The sequence below is a fragment of the Pleuronectes platessa genome, chromosome 13 (genome assembly GCF_947347685.1).
Source record: "Pleuronectes platessa chromosome 13, fPlePla1.1, whole genome shotgun sequence".
Classification (NCBI taxonomy): Eukaryota; Metazoa; Chordata; class Actinopteri; order Pleuronectiformes; family Pleuronectidae; genus Pleuronectes; species Pleuronectes platessa.
In genome coordinates this window covers 24,920,036-24,936,026 of record NC_070638.1, presented here as the reverse complement: position 1 = coordinate 24,936,026, position 15,991 = coordinate 24,920,036, and the positions used below count along the sequence as shown (strand labels likewise).

General features: G+C 44.0%; 1 protein-coding gene across 1 annotated transcript in view; it reads right to left on the bottom strand.

Moving 5' to 3' along the window:
- Positions 1-536: 536 nt before the first annotated feature.
- The window catches only part of LOC128455044 (E3 ubiquitin-protein ligase RNF31), a 68,709-nt gene continuing 53,254 nt past the window's right edge, over positions 537-15,991 (bottom strand). The window contains exons 22-24 of the mRNA XM_053438670.1: positions 13,418-13,514; positions 976-1,141; positions 537-587 (exon numbers count right to left, since the gene is read on the bottom strand). Of these exons, the coding sequence (XP_053294645.1) occupies positions 537-587; positions 976-1,141; positions 13,418-13,514 (314 nt within the window). The remainder of the gene's footprint in view (positions 588-975; positions 1,142-13,417; positions 13,515-15,991) is intronic.

Sequence of the window (15,991 nt, the reverse complement as noted above, 5' to 3'; positions counted from 1 at the left end):
ACAAGCAAAGAAGGTTTCCAGGGGTATCATTTATCTCATATTAAATAATCTATACCTATGTGTTCATGTTGATGTGACTGGCTTGCGCGTCTTTAATGTGAATGTGTTCTCGGCTGGTTCAGTAAAGTGGAGCTTTCTGAGCCAGTTGCTAACCAACTTTATGAAACAATTAACATCAGTCGTGTTGAGACTCATCGGAGGCAGGTGACTCACATAGATCAAGACTAAATTCATAGACCCCTGCTTGTGGGAATTTGTGTTTCGATGAATTTATCTCCTAGGCTTTCACTTGAGAGAATTAAGCCTCTAAGGTATTTAAACCATATTGTTATGTTCTGTTTTCTTTCACAAACGCTAATTAAAATGGCACAGAAAATAACACTGTCCAGAGGAGAAGACATTTGTATGCCTAGAGATGCGTCTATCCTGTATTAACACCATTTCAGGAAAAACAGTTGTCATTATGAATCTTGTAGCTGAATTTGATGTGAAAAAGTCGACCTAACCACAGGAAATGAGAAACCATGATTTTGCATTCATTTTTTGCGTGGCACCTTGTCGCCAAGCGGTACTTCACCCATCAATTTCTGCAAAGAGCACAAAGGAAGGTTAGTGGCACATATCAAAATTAAATATTATAAATAAAATAAAATGGAGCATATTTATTTCATGGTTAGACCAATTTATGTATTAATAATAACAAACAAGCTATTTACATCAGTTCCTCATTTACTTTTAAGGGTCTTTTTGTACTTTGTAATTAATCAATTAATTTATCAAAACAGAATAGTTATATATTAGTGTTGGAAAAAAACCTGGAAGTAACTTATTATGGTTTGACCCTTGATTAGACCGCTTACAAAAAGGAGCTCACTCTACACACACTGACACAGACAGACACACAGTTACACACACACACACACACACACACACACACACACACACACACACACACACACACACACACACACACACCTCGAGCAGTCTGCTGTAGAAGGTGAAGCCATCCTCCCCATCCTTGCGGGTGTCGTCTACCTTGTACCGCCTGCAGGCAAGTAGCAGCTCATTGGAGCTGTAAAGGGGGGCAGGGTCGATGGAGTGGCTGTTGATCAGGCTGACCAGATACTCCCGGTAATGCTTCCTGGATATCAGAACAGCACCATTTTAGCAAGTTTACAGGCGACCGAACAGATAACAGATAAATGAGATGTTTTCATTCGAAACGGGTGTGGGACCAGGAGCTCGTTGATTTTGGAGCCTCTGTGGACAAAAGCGGTAGTGTTTCCACTGTCTTCTGTTGTTCAAACCTGGGCCTAGCCAGCAAATGCATTTATTTTGGAAGGAGTGAAAAAAAGTGGTTTGCAGGATCCATACTGATGAGGTAATCTTTTGTTGTTGCTGTATAACTGCATTTTTATGATGTTTGGGCATGACCAGTTTGAGAGAATGCATGACTGAAGTCCCCTTGTACAGTGATCAGCGATCTGAGTGAGCCTTCAGCTGTTTGTCTGATGTCGACATGCAGCTTTCAAGGTGCTGGCTGTCTGAGCATTAGCTTGTCGGGGAATGTTTATCGTCATAATTGTTATTATTATGAATTCCCTTAGAAGAAAGAATGGATTGCAACTTACTGTGAGGAGCTCTAGGTCTGGGCAGCAGTGTTTGTAAACAATGATCGCGACTGTGTACAAGCTGTTGTTCACATAAAGACAAACAACTCCTCCTCAGTTCTCCCTGGAGTCCCTTGTATGGTCAGCTCTATAAACAGGCCAGCAGGATATTTCAGGATCTTGTTGTTCAGCCAGGTCTCTATGTTAATAGTCACACAATAAGGCATAATTATCATTCTGATCTTATCCATCATGTTTGGTGAGAGACCTGGAGTTGGCGGTGGAACAGACTCGGGAGCACTGGTCTTTATGGGTAAGCCTAGCGCAAAGCCCAACTCGCTTCACCTGCTTCTGTGGGTCAGATCATTATTTCTTCCTTTATTATTTCATGATCTGTTTGCACAGAACATGGCCTGCATTCATGGGTTATCAGGGTAAAAAGCAAGGGACTGCAGTAGCTGCAGCTTAGAGATATGGTGTTGGAGATGTTTCCAACAATCAGTGAGAGTCCAGTAGCCAGTTACTAAGTGCCAGTTGACCCAATTTGCTTACCAAGTTTCGCAGTCGCAAATGAGTGTTCTTCTCCTCTAGATGTGCCAGGCTCAGGTGGAGTTCAGAGAATATGGTGTCCTCATTTTGGTTCCACAATATAAATCTCAGTGCCACCTTGTCATTGGATTTGAATGCTGCATTTCATGCTCACCGATTTGCAAGTGCTTCAGTGGTCATTCAGTGTTTCTGGTTGGCCTGCATTATGACTCATAAATCATCTATTGACAATTGCTTGTATGCTTTTTCGTATTTTCATATCCTTCAAGGGCCATATTAAATTATTCTTTATTATTTACACATACACTCCTTATCAAAATCTTAAGACCAGTTAAAAAATTGCATGAATTTGCATTTTGCACTGTTGAATCTTAGGAAGGTTCTAAGTAGAGTTTCAAAATGCAAAAAAAAGAAATGGGAACAAGAGACCAAAAGTTGTGAGCAGGCAATTTATTGAAAACAACAATTTAACTGAAGTAGGCTGTTCATCAGCTGATCAAAAGTTTAAGACCACAGCTAAAAAAACTAAAAAAAACTCCTAAAACAGAAATTAAAGTGTCAAAAACTGACTCAGTAATGAGTAGCTCCACCATTATTGTTGATCACTTAAAAAATTCGTTTTGGCATACTTGATGCAAGTGTTTCCAAAATGCTAGTGCGAATGTTGCGCCAAGTGGTGAAGATGGCTTCACGAAGGGCATCCACTGTCTGGAACTGAAGTCCATTTTTGTAAACTTCCCTTGCCATCCATCCCTAAATGTTCTCAATTGGATTAAGATCAGGGGAACACGCAGGATGGTCCAAAAGAGTGATGTTATTCTCCTGGAAAAAAGTCTTGGTCAAACGGGCATTGTGAATTGGAGCGTTGTCCTGCTGAAAAACCCAGTCGTTACCACACAGACGAGGGCCCTCAGTCATGAGGGATGCCCGCTGCAACATCTCCACATAGCCAGCTGCTGTTTGACGCCCCTGCACAACCTGGAGCTCCATTGTTCCATTGAAGGAAAAAGCACCCCAGATCATGATGGTGCCCCCTCCACTGTGCCGCGTAAAAAACATCTCAGGTGGCATCTCCTTGTCATGCCAGTAACGTTGGAAGCCATCAGGACCATCAAGGTTAAATTTGTTCTCGTCAGAGAATAAAAATTTCTTCCACCTTTGAATGTCCCATGTTTGGTGCTCCCTTGCAAAGTCTAAACTGGCAATTTTGTGGCGTTGAAGGAGACGTGGCCTTTGAAGACGTTTCTTGTTTTTGAAGCCCTTTCTTCGCAGATGCCGTCTGATGGTTATTGGGCTACAGTCAGCACCAGTAATGGCCTTAATTTGGGACGAGGATCGTCCCGTGTCTTGACGGACAGCCATTCGGATCCTCCGGCTAAGCGCCGGTGAGATTTTTTTGGGTCTACCACTTGATTTTTTTGTTCCATAACCCTGAGGATCTTTTAAGAAATGCAAAATGATTGTCTTACTGCGTCCAACCTCAGCAGCGATGGCACGTTGTGAGAGGCCTTGTTTATGCAGTTCAACAATCCTTAAGACGGTGAGATTTTTTGCCTTTGCCATCAAGAGATCTTCACAGTGTGATTACTTGACAGGAAATGACATGGAATCCACATTTTTGCACAGATTTTGGCTTTTAAAGGCTGTGGTCTTAAACTTTTGATCAGCTGATGAACAGCCTATTTTAGTTAAATTGTTGTTTTCAATAAATTGCCTGCTCACAACTTTTGGTCTCTTGTTCCCATTTCTTCTTTTTGCATTTTGAAGCTCTACTTAGAACCTTCCTAAGATCCAACAGTGCAAAATGCAAATTCATGCAATTTTTTAAATGGTCTTAAGATTTTGATCAGGAGTGTATATCATATCAGGGCTCCAGACAAATGCTTTTACCATAGTTGCACCCATAATTTTTCACTGCACCTTTTAACACTGCGATAAAACACCTTGTTTTGACATTACCCATATACTTTGGTAATTTATTAACTAAGGCTGGTTATCACCATGGATTTCCGAAATCAAATTGTTTCGGATTCACAAGGTCAGGATTGTTTCAATATCGATTCAGATATGGATATTTCATTGTAGAATACCAATTTTGCTTGGATATGTGCCAATGTCAGTGTCATCTTTATTTATGTAGAACATTTAAAACAGATTGGTTGACCGAAGTAAAAATTAAAAAGTAAAACTAGAAAATAGCAATACGTGATATATGAAAATACTATTAAAAATGTTATTAAATAAATCTGCTGGGATTAAAAAACGTTCTCACTTCGAAAAGGAGGCCAAAGAGAATGTGTTTTTGACATGGTTTGAGCAGGCGATAGAGGGGTCAGATCGATTATGGAGTGGTAAGCTGTTCCACAAGTTTGTGGCGGCTACTACAAAGGCTCGATGTCGTCTGTTATGAGCCTAGTTTTAGGCAATCCAGGAGCAGCTGAGTAGCTGACCTTAGCTCTCTAACTGGAGTGTGAACATGAAGGAGGTGCCAGTCCATTCAGAGATTTACTTAACGATATCATTTAAAATCTATCCTGTAACGAACAGGAAGCCAGTGGAGGCAATATGTAATATTGGACCCTGTTTTTTATTTCCTGTCAGGAGGCAAGCAGTAGCTTGTGCAAGGAAACCTCTAACTTTGGATAAAAGCGTCAGATGAAGGAAATGTAATGTAATGTAATACAAGTAGGGTTTCCCCCAGTGCTTTATAGGCCTGGCGGGCCGCCAGGCTTTTCTCCTCCCCCCGCCACGCTAAGCGTCGCTTGTTTATTTATTAAAAAAAAAAAAATTATGTTATGCACCACAAACATGATACCAAAGACGGCATTGCGCTTTTAACCGCATCTGGTGATACAGTTGAAACCGCAATGGCGACATCTTATGGTCAGTATGTGAACCCATAAGGTAAGAGGTCAGGTGTATTTTCCATCACCTGAACCTCCAAAACCACGACCTGTCTCTACCACGCAACAACTTTCGCAACAACTTTCACGCGACATGTCACGGAGAAAGGGTAAAAAAACCTTGGACTCTTTCTTTTTCCGGAGTCGGGGGAGCACTGGAGGAGACGATGAGGCCGCTCGTTCACCCCCAGTCCAAGCGGAGAGCATCGCCAGCGAGCCGCGGCTCGATGAGACAGAGCCAGAGCTAGTTGTCGCGGATGTTAGCGCGTCGGATGTTAGCATTTCGGATGTTAGCGCGTCGGATGTTAGCATGTCGGATATTAGCACGTCGGATGTTAGCGCGCCGGAGCAGCCTGCTGCGAGCCGCGATGGGAAACATCGAAGTAGCGGATTTAATCCAAAGACCTCAGGAACAGGCTGCGGGGGAAAAGCCTAACTGCCTGCCTCCATATAAAAATAAATGGTCCCTCTATGGTTGATCTTGACTACAGTAAGGCTCTGGAGGAGTTCTTTCAGAAACCGAGACGGATCACTTGCAATAAGTAAAAGAGGTCACACAGCATACCTCTTCAGGCCCTGAGTTCCCTGTTCCTCCTTTGCCATGTTTGCACTTTTTTATTTATGTTAACTTATTTTACTTTTAAATGTGACCACAAATGGCTTGTTTTTTTAGATTCACTTAGACTTTACTTGAAAACGAATTGATTATATTTATTTTTATTTTATTTATGATTTTTTGTGTTTGTAAACTGTATTATGTAATATTAATAAGTATTGTTAATAAATGTCTTACAATAGCAATTGTCATAATTTCAAAATTCCTGTCGACTTTTAACATTTTTTTTTTTTACAAAAACACGGTCGGTCGCTGGTCGGCTTCTCTAGCGGCCCTACCACCAGGCTTAGCAAGTTTTCTGGGGGAAACCCTGACAAGCATTAATGTTTTGTGTGCCAGCAATAAACTGTTTATACTGTTGAGTTCTAAAAACCAAGGTCCTTAAATAACCTCCATAGGGTGAAATGGGGTAAAACATGGCGGCCCCCGTAGAGAGGACCCGCTTCCCATGTAAATATAAAGTATTTAAATATAAATGGCCCATTCTAAGGTGAAGAAAACAACAATTTATGCAAATTAGATGAAGAACACTCATCAAAACATCATCAAGATTATTTTCTATTCAATTCCTGCCAATAAATCCCTTAAAAGATTTCCTGAAGCAAAAAAAGATAAACTAAACAGGTGTAACTTATGGTCTGCAGTTGTCACACAGTAGTTAATGGTAATGCAGTCTGTCCCTGTCAGATTAAACTAATCTGGTCAGGTTAGTTAACTTGCGCATAATCCGTTTGCTCTCTATAGAACAGAGATGATCCGAAAAGCACAGAAAAAGTCCAGAGCAACTGTGAGTATGACAATGTGTTTATCGATAATGATGGTCTCTCACCTGCAAGTACTGTTTGTTCCCTGAGGTGCCCAAATAAAAAAATAAATTACTGAATGAATCATTTATTGGTGTTGTTTGCTGTTCAATTTTAATTGATTAAAAAATAAGTGATGCGCATTTAATAGAATGTTTAAATCAATCGATCAAATTTAATTTGTATAGCCAATATTCATAAATCACAATTCGTCTCATAGGGCTTAACATTGGTGTGACATCCTCTGTCCTAAGCCCTCAGCAAGAGTAAGGAAAAACTACTAAAAACCCTTTTAACAGGGTAAAAATACGTAGAAACCTCAGAGAGAACCACATGTGAGTGATCCCTCTCCAAGGACGGACAGAAGTGCAATAGATGTCAGGTTTAGGAAAACATCATCAAGATTAAAGTTTTTAGCAGCATTGATGAGGGTAAACATTTTGAAGGATAACTTCAATACTATATGTCAAGCAGTCCTAATGCAATCATAGTCTATGGTCAGCAGCCAGCAAGATCATGATCCGCCTTCCAGTTCGGATGCCACTATAGTCCACAGTCAGTTAAATTAAATTATAGTTCCTTTATTTAGGGTTCTTTATGAAAAAAATAACATGACTTTTATATGTTAGTATGAGTTTATGACATTTCTATTAATAATATACATTTTCTTATTCGACTTTAAGTTCTTTTTCATCATTCTTATAATTTGGCAATATTGAGCTTGGCATGCATAAAGCAAGGTGATTGAGTTTTTTTAAAGCATGATCCTTATTTCAGCTGAAACTTCCAATATGGACAATCAACTACAGTTTGTACGTACTGATCTCGACTACAGTCACTTTAGGATTTGGTTGGTATCGATAAATAATTTCATTTATACTCAACCCCTAAACAAAACATATTAGAGCCACAGAAAAGCTTCAAAAGTAGTCTAAATCTGCAGCAAAACCATGGACCTGGCAAACCTGCTTAATTTTAACTTGTATTTACCGTAACTGCAGAGAGAACTGGTCTTTTGTTAGAGACAGAATGATTTTAGAAAAAACATGTTTCCTCTTTGTTTTGATACATTGATCTCAACATACTTTTCGACTGCAATAATTCCATCTGTACAACAAAGGTCATGTCATTCTCACTACTCTAACTTTGTCATTTTGGCTCCTTTCTACAGTTTTTATCTACTGGTAGAACATATTTCACTAATTTGTAGTTTCCCAAATTTTTTGTTGTAACCATCTGTGATTCTCAACAGGGACAGGGGTTTGTGAGAGCTGAAAAAGACATTAGTGTATGTACTGTGTAGACATGTACATTATTCACAATTTATCATATGAGGCAAGAGGAAATATCCACTATTATCATTCATTGTGCTGTAGATTATATAAAATGCCTCATTTGTATTGAAATGTTTTGCAGCCCCTAAGGCAAACTACAAATAATTTAAACAGATTGTGGGAGGTCCAACAGTTCACACTGCATGTCAGGACTAAAAACTAATCGCGCGTGTTCACAGAAGCACTTATTCCAATTCGCCAGCCCTGATAGGCTGGCAGTCGTGACGTCCGCGTCAAGGTGCCGCACCTTAAATAAGGTGGACGCGGCGTCACACGTCATTCAAAACAAGCACACCTCTTCTCGCTTCACCCCAGTAGCAAGAAGGGCGGTCTGGTGAGACATCTCACTCATGCTACTCAGAGAACCGGGGTTACGAAAGTAACCTAAAGTTCTCTTTCTTAGCATTCGTTTCGATGTCTCACTATGGGATATGGAGACTCCCGTATTGCCAGACAAGCTTATCTCGGTGACTGACCGCCAGCCCCCCCTCACTTAAAAGTGAGATCCACATTGGAGCCCACGCTCAAGACAGCGTGGGTCAGGCCAGGGGATGTAACATCCAACCTGTAGTACCTCGCAAATGTGAGGGGAGAAGACCAGCTAGCTGCAGCGCAGATGTCTTGGATAGAGACTCCCTTGAACAGGGCCCAAGAGGTCGCAAGACCTCTAGTAGAATGTGCCCGTAAACCAGTCGGAAGTTGAAGGCCTGAGCTGGAGTAGGCCAATGCAATGGCATCCACTATCCAGTGAGAGAGTCTTTGTTTGGTGACAGGTTTGCCCCAGTGGGGCTTAGCCCAGGACACAAACAACTGATCCCCTTTCCTAAAGCTCCTTGTCCTTTCCACATATGTGTGTAAGGCACGGACAGGGCACAGCATGTGTAACCGCTGCTGTTCTGCAGAACCATAGGGAGGTGGCTGAAAAGCTGAAAAGCTGGGGGGCATGGTTTAAGCACCTTTGGAACAAATGCAGGATTCGGCCTCAGCATCACCCCAAGGTTCCCCGGGGTGAACCGCATACATGCTGGATGTACAGATAAAGCGTGAATATCACTTACACGTTTAGCTGTAGCCAAAGCCAATAACAGAGCCACCTTCAAGGATAACGTTTTCATGTCCACGTTATCCAATGGTTCAAAAGGATGACTAGAGAGGGCTCCAAGCACCACTGCTAGATCCCATGATGGTGACATAGTCTTAGAGATGGGCAACAACCTCCATGCACCCTTCATAAAACGACAAACCAGGGGGTGTTGGCCCACTGGTTTTCCATCAAATCCAACATGGCAAGCAGAAATAGCTGCCAAGTAAACTTTGACAGTAGAAAATGCCCTCTTTTGATCAATCAAGTCCTGCAGGAAGGACAGGATTGTACCAACTGGACATTGAAAAGGGATTTCCTGTGCCTTAGCACACCAATCCTCAAACAATCTCCACTTACAGTGATAAAGAGACCTAGTGGATGATGCTCTGGCATTCTGAATTGTGTTAACAACATTCTGTGATAATCCAGTCAGGCTCAAATTAAACCACTCACGGGCCAAGCCCACAGGGCGAGGCGCTCCGGATGAGGGTGAAATATCAGTCCGCACGCCTGGGAGAGCAGGTCCCTGCGTAGCGGGAGAGGCCATGGGTGACCGTGGAGGAGCTGTCTCACTTCCGCCAGCCAGTGCATGGACGGCCAGTGAGGAGCGATCAAAATTAGTGACAGACGATTCTCCCGCACCCTGAGCAGTGTCGGGGGAATCAGAGCAGGAGGTGGAAAAGCGTAAAGCGGGACGCGCGGCCACTCGTGAGCGAACGTATCCAGCCCCAGCGGTGCACTCTGGTCGTGCAGGGAGAAGAACAGTGGGCACTGTGTGTTCCCCCTCGACGCAAACAGATCCACTGTTGCGTCGATACGCGTCTTTCAGATCGATTGATGTGAACCAGTCCCCCGGCCGGATCAAACGTATCAGCGTTGAGTGTGTCAGCATGCGAAACTTGTATCTCCTGAGATACGAGTTCAAAATGCGAAGGTCCAGGATGGGACGTAATGAGGTCCCCCCTTTCTTTGGGACCAGGAAATACCTCGAATATAAACCCTCCAGTCCCTGCCTGTGTGGCACTATTCGTATGGCTCTTTTGTTTAATAGAGCTGATATTTCTTCCCGTAACACCCGGGCCGACTCTCCCTGCGCACGGGAAGCGATGAGGCCGGGAAAACGGGGGGGCATTGTGGCGAATTGAAGCCTGTAGCCTTTGGCCAGTGTTCTCAATACCCATTCTGACGCTGTGCATGCTTTCCAACTCTCTAGCCTCAAAGTTAGGGGGGAGTGAAGCTCTGTCTGACACAGACGATCTTTGGGGGCCCGTACCAGCTGCACACTTCTGAAAATCACTGCGCATGCGCGGTCTGATAGGCTCGGAGCGAGCGGAGCGGGATGTTTCACCACAGGTGGGACGCTGCTTCCCCCTTGTGGTGTTATGGGGAACAACAGTGTGCTCTGCACCTCTGTGTTTTGTTTTTGTGTTTTTGTGATTTTGCAACCCTGCGCCCTCGGCTGTGAGCCTAGATACGTCAGTGGAAAACTTTTTATTAACAAAAACTCTGTGTGCGTGTTTGTGAGACATTGATGTGGCGTTGAACAATCCCACATCTGAAACATGTCTCTTCGCCTCTTTACTGGGACGCACGAACTGAGCTCTGGGCCCACGCGTCGCCGAGAGGGATGGGTGGAACTGGGTAATTTCTCCCCTAACACACGGGGTAGCTGGGCTGCCAGTAAACAGGGAACGGGTGGCAGCTCCGCTCGCGGTGGGGTTGACCACTAAGTCGCCTTCTTCTTCCGCCTGGCCTGCTGACTGGGTGACGGGCCCGGTTGAGCAGCCTGGGTTGACGGGGAATAGAAGGGCTTTCTCGGCCAAGCGGGCTTCGTGTCCGGGGGGCCTTTGGTGTTCGCACCCGGTTGAGCCCTGGGGCGCTTCGGGATGCGGAAAGCAGGAGCGGCGCTCCTAGAGGCAACCTGAGCGAAAGTCTGTCGGGGGGGGGGGGCGCAGGCGCCGCGGCAGGTGTTTTCCTCGGAAGGCAGAGCTGAAGCGCCTCATCCTCCTTTTTGTTCGCCTCGCAGCGCTTTTGCATTGAGGCGAGGGCGAAGCCGAAAACACCCTCGGGGACAATGGGCATGTCCAGGATGTCCTCCTTCTCTCTATCGGACAGATTGGTCAGATTCAGCCATCTCGTCCTCTCTTGTAACACCAACATCGACATGCACTTCCCTGCCGCCTGTACAGCGCATCGCTGGATGCGTAGGCAGATATCCGCGATTGTGGTGATCTCGTCCCACGCGGAACTTTCGGGCACGTCGGCTATGTCGTCAAAAAGCTCCGCTTGGTAAGCTGACAACATGGAGGTGACGTTGAGAGCCCTCACTGTCAAAGCCGCTGCTTTGTAAGCTCGCTCAGTAATGGCAGATTGGAAGCGATCGGCTTTCGTGGGAAGTGTGGGGGCCCTGGATGAGGCAGCTGACAGCCGTGGATGAAGGTGTGCTGCCGCCATGGCATGCTTATCCATCCCCTCAATATCCAAGGAAGACGCACCTTGAATGGTGGTTTTGCTGGAGTAAGGGTTTTGCTTCCATGAGGCAGTAACCTCCTCCAGGAGTTCCGGGAACACCGGGAGAAGTTGTCTCGCAGCCCTCTTTGCTTGGGGTAATTTCTTCCCCTCGTAGCGGGACTTTGGGGCCTCCGCCACGACCGCGGGCCATGGAATCTTAAGTCTCTCTGCGGCGCGTTTACACACATCGTGCATATCGCCGCTGGGCTGGGGCGTAATTGTCCCAACCGAGCCCTTTGCAGGGCTTGGAGAGCCGAGAGCCTGTGAAGGTGGGACAAAGCAGGATTCATAATCCTCGTCGTCGCCGTCCGACACCAGACAATCCTCGCCGTCGGACTCATCCTCCTCCTCATAATCCAACATGAGGGGTGGCTCCGTTAGCGGGTCCAGCCAATCCAGCGTGGAGCCCCAGCGCTGAATCCCTAGTTCGGGAGCGTCCTCCTCGTCCACACCGGGTTGGGATTCCTCGGTAGTGGCACTGGAAAGGATCGGGTCCCTCTCAGAGACGCTAGCGTGGCGTGCTAGTCGTCGGCGGAGACTCTTCGCTGTGAAGCGGGCGCAGTCGGCGCACAAGCTCGCGTTGCTGACAGCAGCGCGGGCATGTTCCAGCCCGAGATCTGCGGAGCAGACCTGGTGGTTGTCCATGCTCGATATTTTATTTCCACAGGTGCACAGGCGATGAGCATCGCCTGGTTGCGAGGTGGAAGGAAGCTTTGCAGCTTGATCCATTTAGCTTGGTGTGCTAAAGGGGAGCGAATTATCTGGAATGATAGTCGCCGTTAGCTAGCTCCGGTGGCAGGCAGTGTGGTGAACGCAGGCTCCCGGTGCCGTTTAGCTATTCAAATAGAAGCAACTACCTATGGTGAAGGCAGTCGGATCGGCGTTTATTCAACTAGCGTCCGGCGATGGAGGTGTTAGCTCCGGTCTGTGGACAGCAGCTAGTTAGCATCAACGCCGATTAGAAAAATGCTTGTTCGTGAAGCGAGAAGAGGTGTTTGAATGACGTGTGACGCCGCGTCCACCGTATTTAAGGTGCGGCACCTTGACGCGGACGTCACGACTGCCAGCCTATCAGGGCTGGCGAATTGGAATAAGTGCTTTTGTGAATACTCGCGAGGGGCGTATCCCATAGTGAGACATCGAAACGAATGCTAAGAAAGAGAACTGGCCACATAGTTACAGTTGGTTACAACAGGATGTTTCTGAAAGGTAGGTTAAACCGTCCTTATGTGTGTTCTAGCAGGACAGTCTGACAATGTAGGAGTAACGCCCCGAGTTACAGTACCGAGTTGAAACTCTGTTGCATGTAGAGCATGTGGTGAGCAGTGTGGAACAGCTGTATCCTTGAGGAGTTGCTGTAGGTTCAGAGTCTGTGGTCAAATGAGTTGAGCAAAATGCCACGTCAGAAGAAATAAAGCGTAGCCGCTGGTCTCGAACAGTAACGTTCTTAGGAGGAATGTGCAGTGACTCATTCTCTTCCTTGGATCCCTCCATGCTGCAGTGTTTCTTCTGTGTTTTTTGTTTTTGTTTTTCTGCGGTAGCTAACAAGCTGCTAGCTCAGCAACATGTCGCGTTCGGTGTGGAGGAGTGGTGGTGGTGGTGGGGAGTGCGAGTTGTGTGTTCAGAGGCTGGACTTGTACCGGCTGGATGCGGCTGAGAGAAAAGTGCGATTCCATGATGACATCATACGGAGAGGAAGTACGAAACGCGACATTTCAATAACATATTTCTTCGAATGGACTGATGAAAAGGTCAGCAGAGTGACTATTTACATACTATGAGAGTACCTACTGACCCCCTCCAAGTGATTACATATAGTAAAGCCCAGAAAATGTAGTTTACCTGAAAAGAAGCATGACCAACAGAAAGGTAACATATAGGTAACACAAAGTTGAATAACAAGTGCACCTTGGGTATCGTACTGACTCAGGGGTTTGAAGCACATACTCATGGCGTAGCTCATGTAATGCCTTGGATATAAGTTGGATATAAATTAAGCTGTCATACTCGCAGAGTCCAGCATGTCCATGCTGGGTCTGAGCTCCACAAGCTGAATCTGGCTGCTGCCCTCCCTCATCCTTCTGCTCTATCACTCCACATAGACCTGGAAACAAATAGCAAAGGTGGACAAAGACAGACAAAGAGCAGAAGGGGTAAAAGGTATCATATAAATTTGATTTATAATTACATTTGAATGGTGAGAAGTAATGTATCCTATCTTTTTTAGGTTGTTAGTATTTAAACAAACAAACTAGCTCCCAGAGGTGTAAAGTAACGAATTACATTTACTCACGTTACTGTAATTGAGTAGTTTTTTTGTGTACTCTGTAATTTTTTGAGTAGCTTTTGAAATGGGTAATTTTACTTTTACTTAAGTAGATTTTGACTGAAGTATTGTACTTCGCTACATTGGAAATTACATCCGTTACTGAGTAAAAAAAAAACAGTTCAAGGCGCAAGGCAATTCTCACTGCAGTGGTAGATGCTGCATAGAGTGGATGACGTTCCCTCACGTGCACGTTCAACATATGAAAACTGATCGTAAAGTTCACTGTTCGCGAAAAATATGCGCGACATGCACAACACTGCACAGGGAGCCACTGCAGAGCAGCTGCAGAGCCGCGGGTTGCCGACTCCTGGCTCCGGCTAAAGAGCGATTGTTTACTGCTCCACCGTTAAAGACATGCGGACGTCAAAGCATTTTGGCGTATTCTAGCGTTCAGCTAGAATATTAGTTCCGCCCCGCATTTCCCCCTCTCGGTCGCGCGCGCACATGTTATGCCTCCGCACAGTTTGAGAATCACTGCATTACACAGGGCCGGCGCTAGAACATTTGGCGCTCTATGCAAGCTTCACTCCTGGCGGCCCCCCCCCCCCAAGACTGCATTTCTTTTCAAATAAACACAACAACGATCGCAACGACGTGGTGCAAGCATTCGATTTAGACAGCGTCGCTCCTCAGGAGAAGGAAAACATTCCGTAACGTTTTAGCTAGACCTCAGATAATATGAACGTGTTCACCGTTCAAATTCAATACTTGTCATTATGTTCCGTTCAGTTCAACGTTCTCTTAAAAATGAACGTGTTCAATGAATGCGTTCTTTTGAACTCGTTCATGCACAACACTGCCTGAAACTCAATACTGGCCTAAAATCAGCTGCTGCTCAAACCCAACAAGAAGTTTGTAGACTAGTGCTCTAAAGGTGGACCAAAGTTTAACCAAAAGTTTAAATATACAATGGGACAGCGGCATTTTAACTTTTTATTTTAGCTGTCATGTGGTTCATGTCTTGACATGATCCTCCCAAAAGTTCTTAAATGTTGTGTTGACATGTTTAATGTTTGACATGTTTAATGTCATTGCACTTATATTTGTAAAGATTCTCCTTTAATTAAAAATAACTGTTATTGGATTGGATTTATGACCCCTTGTCCTTTTTTGCACTGTATAGGGTCCCCATCAAGTTGTTGGAAGTAACTAAGTAACTTTTACTTAAAGTACATTTTAAATGAACTACTTTTTACTTGTACTTGAGTAGATTTTTAGATGGGTACTTTTACTTTTACTAAATTTCATCAAAGTAAAGGTACTTTTACTTGAGTACAATATTTCAGTACTTTTTACACCTCTGCTAGCTCCAACCTTAGGCTAAGCTGTTGCTGTCATCAATTAGGTTTCGAAAGAGTTGCTTATTTGCAGTAAGCCTGCAATATCTTTATTATATTTTGTAGGGTTTGCTGTAGCATTTTTTAACCTTTCTTAGCTGCAGAAGTGATACCCTTTGCCTGAAATAGACATGCTTTACAAATGCAGCAGGCTGGAGTCCTTTTAGTGAGTGTTTGAAATATACAAGAGCATACAATGCAAGTGTATGCATTTGAGGTAGTATCACACAGATCACAGGGGAGACATGAAATCAGAGATACTCAGCCTCTAAAGACATGCACTGCAGAGGCTCAGACCGATTATGATCATCAGAAATAAAAATGAAAATTAATTTGTTTAAAGAAACACTCCCCAAATAGATATCAGCAACTTAAATATATAGTAACATAACCTATTATTTAATTTTCAATTAACTTTGTTCTGTTAAGATAATTTGTTTGCGTTAATTGTCCTCTACCTGCTCCATCGTTCTGTCGACCTTTCTCTCTCTGTCTTTACTGTAACAGGTAATTGTAAGTTTTTAGATTTGATCTGTGTTTTTTTTATTTATCATAACACTAAATATTACAGTAGGTCTAGTATGATTTTATGAATCACTTCTAAATCAGGCTCTCAGGGTTTTATATTTTGTTTCAGGGATTACAATTCTAAATAGAAATAAAAACAAAATTTTCTTGTGTACATTAAAAACTTAATAGTAAATGTACACAGCACCCGTTTCTTAGATCCACCTGTTGAAAACAAATTCAATTTGTCCTATAAAGAATTCTAACGTACAGCTTTGGAGACATGATGATTCAAATGATTGACAAATAATTCATGAGTTGAAATTACTGTGGTGATCGTAGTATTAGAATCACCTGTCTGTAGACAACAATATAGTTAAAAAGCAGCACAAATTGTAACATTTGAAG